Below are 6,690 nucleotides of genomic sequence, written 5' to 3'. Positions count from 1 at the left end.
ATAGTAAAGAATGTGATGATAATCCCTCGCTCCTGACCTCTACTTTTCTTTCTTACTCTAATATTTTAAGCGTTAAGAGAAAAATCATTCTCACACCCTCAGGTTTTACAGACAGAAAGTACAGATATATGAACGGTCCTAGGGGAGTTTCAGAATACATCTGGAATAAATCTAGACGGTGGCAGGGTCAAGAGGATGATAGCAGAAGAGGCAACAGAGGAGGAAAGATGGAAGCCATGAGATGCCCAGGACAGCTGGGGGCCCAGGGCTCTTCTGGGGGCGGCAGTACCCAATCCCTACTCTGCTCACGCACTGCCTGCTGGGAGGCCGCTCTACCCAGTCTAGCTGCGTTGAAAGAACGGAGGACAGCGTCAACCGAGAGCTACACATTTTCCTGTGTGCTTCTGAAACGGTAGAGAGATGTGATTCCTTAATATAGAAAGACTGGATTCAAAGCAATACCATACGTTCCAGTTTCCTTAGTATTACCGTTGAAAATGAATTTCGTGTTCCTCATAGCAACAGCAGCAGGAGCTATATTCACACTTGTTGCTGCTGCGGCTGCAGCATTGATAATAGTAAAAAGTGTAAGTTCTTTGAAGAAGAGAACAAATAGGAACAAAAAGAGTTTTAAAAAATCTGGTAAAAAAGCCTATTTCAAGAAGGAAACAAATAGGAAACAAGAAACATACAAAAAATTGGGTGAAAAGGAACAGGAAACCCACGAAGAACTGAATCAGGAAGAACAGGAAACCCACGAAGAACTGAATCAGGAGGAACAGGAAACCCTCAAAGAACTGAACAAGGAGGAACAGGACAGCCACACTCCGTAAGTGTAAACTATAACTAGGTTAACTTTCAGATAGACAACAAATGCAGATCAAACGAAGGCAAACACTGGACGACAGAAGGTTCCTTTTTGCGGACCAAAGGGCAGAGTATGGAGGCAGTGCACAGGCTTGCCTGGTGTCATAGTGACACACAGACATAAGGTCATTTTCCTGTAAAACTGGTTTTCTGAGGTGAGAGTTAGTGGAAGAGACTGCATCTATGTGATGGTGGAAAGAAGTTACACGAAGGGAAAGTCCGTTTCTTGGCCTAAGTTTGTGTTTTGGCATTTCAGGCCCTGGTAAGCAAAACTAAAACCCTCAAATTTGTTCAGCTGCTTTCACACAAGAAATTGTAGCTAGTGAAATGAAAAGGACTCCTTTCTCCCCCGCCCCGGGAACGGCAGCGCCCCTGGAGGCAGGCGAGAAGAGGCGGCCGCCGTGCGGCACAATGGGCGCCACCTCACAGAGGCGGGCGCGGCGGGCGGCAGGACCTCGCGGCCAGACTGCGGGAGCTCCGGCTGGAGACACATGGGCCCCTCGGGGCGGCGAGGCCGACGGGTGGGTGCTCTGGCTGCAGTTGGTCCTTCGGTGGGAAAGAGTGAGGAGGCGGCGCCAAGCCAGCGCCTGCCGGCCTGCGCTACAGACTTCGGGCAAGCCTAGGCAGTAACCAGGTGCTGTAAGAGGCGTGCCCCCAGTTACCAAAACAACCCAGAAGGAGTGCTTCAAACACACGGGCAAAGCGCGGGGCCGGGGCTGCCTCTTACCTAGCCCAGCCGCAGTGCTCCCGGCTGCCGCGCGATGGCGAGCAATCTGCCTTCGCTTCCCCTCCTCTCCTCCCTGAGCCTCCCCGCTCCGCCTTCTCCCTCCCACTCCCGGCTGCCTAAGCCGCCTCCATTTTCCAGATCTTTCTCGAACCCGCAGCTCCTTGGGCAGCCGTTGCCCGAGTACTGACGGAAGGGGCCGAAGTCTAGGCGGGGGACAGCCTCGGGCGCGGAGCGGCGACTCGCGCACCTCCCCGGCGGCCGAGCGCGCAGGCGCAGACGTCTGTAACTGCCGGTTGGAGGCGGCCGAACCGCAGTGGAGAGAGATCCAGGCGACGGAGGCAGCGGCCAGGGAGGCCTCCATCTCCGCCGCTGCTCTCCGACGCGCTGCCCTAGATTTAATGCGTAGTGACTTCGGGTCATCTTTCCTGTACTTCTCTTAGGAGTCCCAATTCCTGGAGCAAGAGCTCGGAAGAGGACGCGGTTCCTGCACAGAAGGCTTCAGCACCAGCACCCCGACGATTAGGCGGCGGGATGTCTGTGGTTGGCATTGACCTCGGCTTTCTCAACTGCTACATCGCTGTAGCAAGGAGTGGCGGCATCGAGACCATCGCCAATGAGTACAGCGACAGGTGTACCCCGTAAGTGTCTTGGCTTGTTCATAACCCCAACCCTATCAAACGTTTTCTCTAGACCATACGATGTGGTCCTGCCTGCTGGTTTCTTCTGATGCAAGCCGAACCTTGTGGTGACAGGTGCAGCCCATCAGCTGCAGTCTCTAGAGACCGCAGGTTGGCGGGCCCAGGTGGGAGCCGGACGGCAAAGCTGCTTTTCCTTAAAGGACAAGGATCTTAACTCCCATAGTTGGCGCATTCTGTAACCACACACGCCCCCCCCTCCCCCATCACTCCCTCCCTGCCTCTGTTCTCCAGGTCTGCTTAGTTTTGGCGGGGGGGGGGGGGGGGGGGGGAGGGCGTGCGGAACCATCTCGATATCCTGAACGAATTTCTGAAAAGACGTCTGGTTACCTCTCGTGGGGCTTGCCGGAGATTATCGGCCGCGGGCGGTCATCTCCTATTAGCTCAGTAAAGAATTCTTCGTTCATTCTGCCCTTCCTCCTTTCCCCTTGTCTTTTTGCTTCAGAAAAGTAAGAAATAAAAACTTAGACTGCACACAGCAGAAAGATGAGTTGTAGGTTCATCTGGTTATGGGGCGGGGGAGTTGTTAAAGTGTGCAGCATTTTACCCCAATGTCCTTGAAAATTCGGGGTAATGGAGCCGATTTCCTGTGGCGTATGTTAATGATGCATTAGTAGGGAGGGAATCAGGAATGGGAGTTGTTGACCTCCTGTGTTGGTAATGTTCCTCTGCTAATGGAAAGTGGTGCGGCTAGAACCTATTAGAAGCATATTTCTACAGAATGAATTGTAGAGGAATCAGAGGCGGCCGTCCTGTATAAACATGATGTGGAGTGATTCTTTTATGAACACTTGATGAAAGACTTAGGAGTGGCATTATGTCAGGAAACATGTTTCCACACGTTCCATTGTTTGGTGTGCGAAGTTTGTTGGTAAAGGATAATTAGACAAAGAATAATTAAGACAGGGATATGAAAAAGTAGCCTTTTATTGTTGGCTTCTGTTACCCGTAGTTTTATGAACAACTATTCATGTCTCACTTTCTGTGGAAAAGTAATCATTAATACGATGCTCCAAAATGGCCCCAAATGTAATATTTATATAAATATAAGATAGATCTTAAGATCAGTGTTAAACTAAGCCTTTAAATGATAAAATTACTGTAGTTTTATGAATAATTTAAAAATATGTCCAAGAGATGTTGAAGAGTAGCTTACTTGAAGCAGTCTGTGCTTTGGTTTCTTTCAAAGACTATTCCAAAGGGTTTTATACCAACTTATTCTAGATATATACATTTTATTCTGTACATGTATATACATGTAAATTTTGCATGTTTAAATTCTCAAATGAGCATAGGACAGCTAATCTTCATAGTACTGCTACAACACTTGCTTCATTTTACATCTTTTTCAAACCTTTATGCACAATGAGAGACTGAGGTAGTAATTGTGAATTCCTTTATGACTTTATGTCTGTAAGATCTTGTTTAGCACCACAACAGATAGAAGCTGCCAGAAAAGAAGCAGTAAATTCCACTGTCCTCTTTCATCGGAGTAGAGGTTTTTTCTTTCTTAAATAGCTTATTGTCAAGTTGGTTTCCATATGACACCCAGTGCTCATCCCAACAAGTGCCCTCCTCCTTGCCCATCACCCCCCTTCCCCTCTCCCCATCCGCCCTCAGTTTGCTCACAGCATTCAAGAGTCTCTCATGGTTTGCTTCCTTCCCTCTCCCCAACTATTTTTCCCCTTCTTCTCCCCCGTGGTCCTTCATTAAGTGAGTTCCTCCTAATCCACCTATACGTGCAAACATATGGTATCTGTCCTCTGCTTGACTGACTTCGCTCAACATAACACCCTCAAGTTCCGTCCATGTTGTCAGTCAAGTAGAGGTTTAATGGGGGCAGTCTCTGGCTTCAGGGACTTAGCCCATGGAGAAAAAGTGAGCAGTAAGATGGACATTCCCCTAATCCTTAAAGCTTTATCCTAAAAGATCAGAAACTAGAACTGTAAGGCATACTGTATTTCCTGGCTCAGAAGTCTTAGTAGTGAGTCCATGACTCTCTAAAGAACCTGGCCAGACCTAACAGTGTTCTTTAAAAATTAGGCTGCTCATTTTTATGTTCTAGAAGTCTCTTTACTACTATTCTTAGGCACATTGGCTAATTCTGTGTGGCTGAGATTTAATATGATATTTCTGATCTGTGTGTAAGAGCCACTACTAATATCTAGATTAATGAACCAAATCCAAATGAGAAAATTGCTCAGGTGGAAGTTTTGTATTTTTAATTTAGCTTGCATCAGCAATGCTGTCCTTCTTTTTCATGGCTGTATACTGTTATTTACTTCAGGATCTTTTATTGTTACCGAACTAAAACATCACTGTAGCCTGTTCTTAGACTATACTTATTTTGTGGAGCTTAAATTATTGAGTGAAAATAGCTTTTCTAGATCCCTGGACCTTTATTTATTGAATACTTATCTTGCAAAGAGCATAGCTATTAGAGAAACTGTGACTTTTCTAAAACGCTAGAGTATTTAATAATATATATAAAGGAGCTCTTCAAAAGCTTTCTTTCTATATTCCAGTTGCTGACAACAAGGTAGTGAGACATAGGTATTTCCAGAAAGAGGAAAGAATTTCTTGCAGAAAGAGGAAGGAAATGTTCCATTTAAGTTAGTTGGTTTTGGCATTTATACTTTTTTACATTTGTTTCATTCTTTAACAGACTTTGATTATGTATACATGGGAAGGTCCCATATGATAAACCAAGGACAGTTTAATGGAAAAGGTAATTAAATTTGGCAATTTAATTACAATTTACTCCCTACAATTTAATTGTAGGCAATTTAATCCCTACAATTAAGGGACTGAGAACAAGTAATTTAACCCATTCTTCAGATTCCACTTATATAAAGTTGGAGTGCTTGTACTAGCTGCTCTTCTCTCCTGCATAAACTGAAGAGGGAGAAGGAAATTAACATGCATAAGTTGAAGAGAAAAAATTAATTTCAGGACATTTTCTTATTTAAAACAAGTACACAAATAGCACATGTTCATTGTAGAAATACAGGCACATTATTGAGCGTGTGGGTGGCCCAGTTGGTTAAGCTTCGGACTTCTACTCAGGTTATGATCTCAATGTCCGTGGGTGGGTTTGAGCCCGCATCTGGCTCCATGCTGACAGCTCAAAGCCTGAAGCTTGCTTCGTATTCTGTGTCTCCTCCTCTCTCTGCCCCTGCCCTGCTCATCCGTGAGCGCGCTCTCTCAAAAATAAACGTTTTTAAAAAGTTAAAAAAAAAAAATATAGGCATATTAAAAGATGAAGGTAAAAATTATAATTCATCCAGAATAAAACTTCCAGATTATTTTTTCAGTGTTTCAAGGGTAGCTTATAGTCTGTTGGGCAACCTCTTTCTATGTAAAATATATTTTTATTTTATACCATTAGTTTCAGTGTTTGGATAATCATTTCTTTAATCCATCCCTTTTTGGACATTCAGGTTTTTAATATTTTTTAAATAAGCCATACTGCAGTAACTATTTTGGAACTAAATTTTTGATCGTTAATTCCTTCAATTCTTAGAAGTAGGATTACTGAATATGCACTTTTTTAGATAAGTTTGTATTATTCAATTAAGCGTATAGATGTGGGAATTGGAATTTCTATCCCAGGCTTACTTATACAAAAATGATTAGTTTCTTAGAGGGGAAAAGAAAACTGTAGCCAACAGTCCTCATTCAATATTAGATTAAAGCATGTAATCAGCTAAAACATACTGCCTTTGTTGATAACAGTGACTGGTATGTGCCAAGCATTGTGCTTCCATTGTTATCCATACTACATTGATTCTCTGAGTTTGGTAAAAATACTAGCTTTTTTTTTTTTTTTTCCCTTTAGAAGCCTAAAGCAAATTTAAGTATTTTGCCAAGAACTTGTAAGCAAAGAAATGGATTCAATTTCAGGTCTCTTTGACCCCAGAACCCCAGTGTCCTCCAACTGTCCATTGGCCCAAGGATTGTATATCCATATTAACCTAATGAGGAATAACAATCAAAGGAACAAATTACCTGGCTGAGAAGCATCTTTGCTCTTATACCAGTAAATCCATCTATTTTTGGCTAGTTTCTAAGAAATACTGTTTTAAAATGCTTTTATTGTAAGAGCATGTAAAAATCTTATTTCATTTAAAAAATTCACAAAATTGTACACCAACACAAAATATGTTAATACAAGCATATGGAGGAAAGCAGTCTGGATGACTATAAACTGCAAATAATGCATATTTCCTTTGGTTAGAATTGAGGAGGATATCCTTTTAATACATAGTCGGTAATGTTTTGAATTTTTATGAACCTATTTTACCATAAGAAAAATGGACTTTTTAAGATGAAATGAGATTTTCGTTAGATGTAGTTCATATAAATTCTATATGATCAGACTTAGTATTTAGTTTTCTGTCT

The 6,690-nt window shown here is 43.2% G+C and overlaps 1 protein-coding gene across 3 annotated transcripts in view; it reads left to right on the top strand.

Annotated features, from left to right (window-relative positions):
- Positions 1-704: 704 nt before the first annotated feature.
- HSPA4L (heat shock protein family A (Hsp70) member 4 like) overlaps positions 705-6,690 on the top strand; it is a 55,371-nt gene continuing 49,385 nt past the window's right edge. The window contains exons 1-2 of one of the 3 annotated variants that reach the window (XM_039256232.1): positions 705-829; positions 2,035-2,232. In XM_039256232.1, the coding sequence (XP_039112163.1) occupies positions 2,126-2,232 (107 nt within the window). In that variant the 5' untranslated portion in view covers positions 705-829; positions 2,035-2,125. The other 2 variants (XM_039256233.1, XM_039256231.1) reach the window with 2 other exon arrangements.

Source organism: Hyaena hyaena, unplaced genomic scaffold (genome assembly GCF_003009895.1).
Source record: "Hyaena hyaena isolate Hyena2069 unplaced genomic scaffold, ASM300989v1 scaffold_563, whole genome shotgun sequence".
NCBI classification, from domain to species: domain Eukaryota; kingdom Metazoa; phylum Chordata; class Mammalia; order Carnivora; family Hyaenidae; genus Hyaena; species Hyaena hyaena.
The sequence above is the reverse complement of the archived record's forward strand: the minus strand, read 5'-3'. Positions and strand labels throughout refer to the sequence as shown.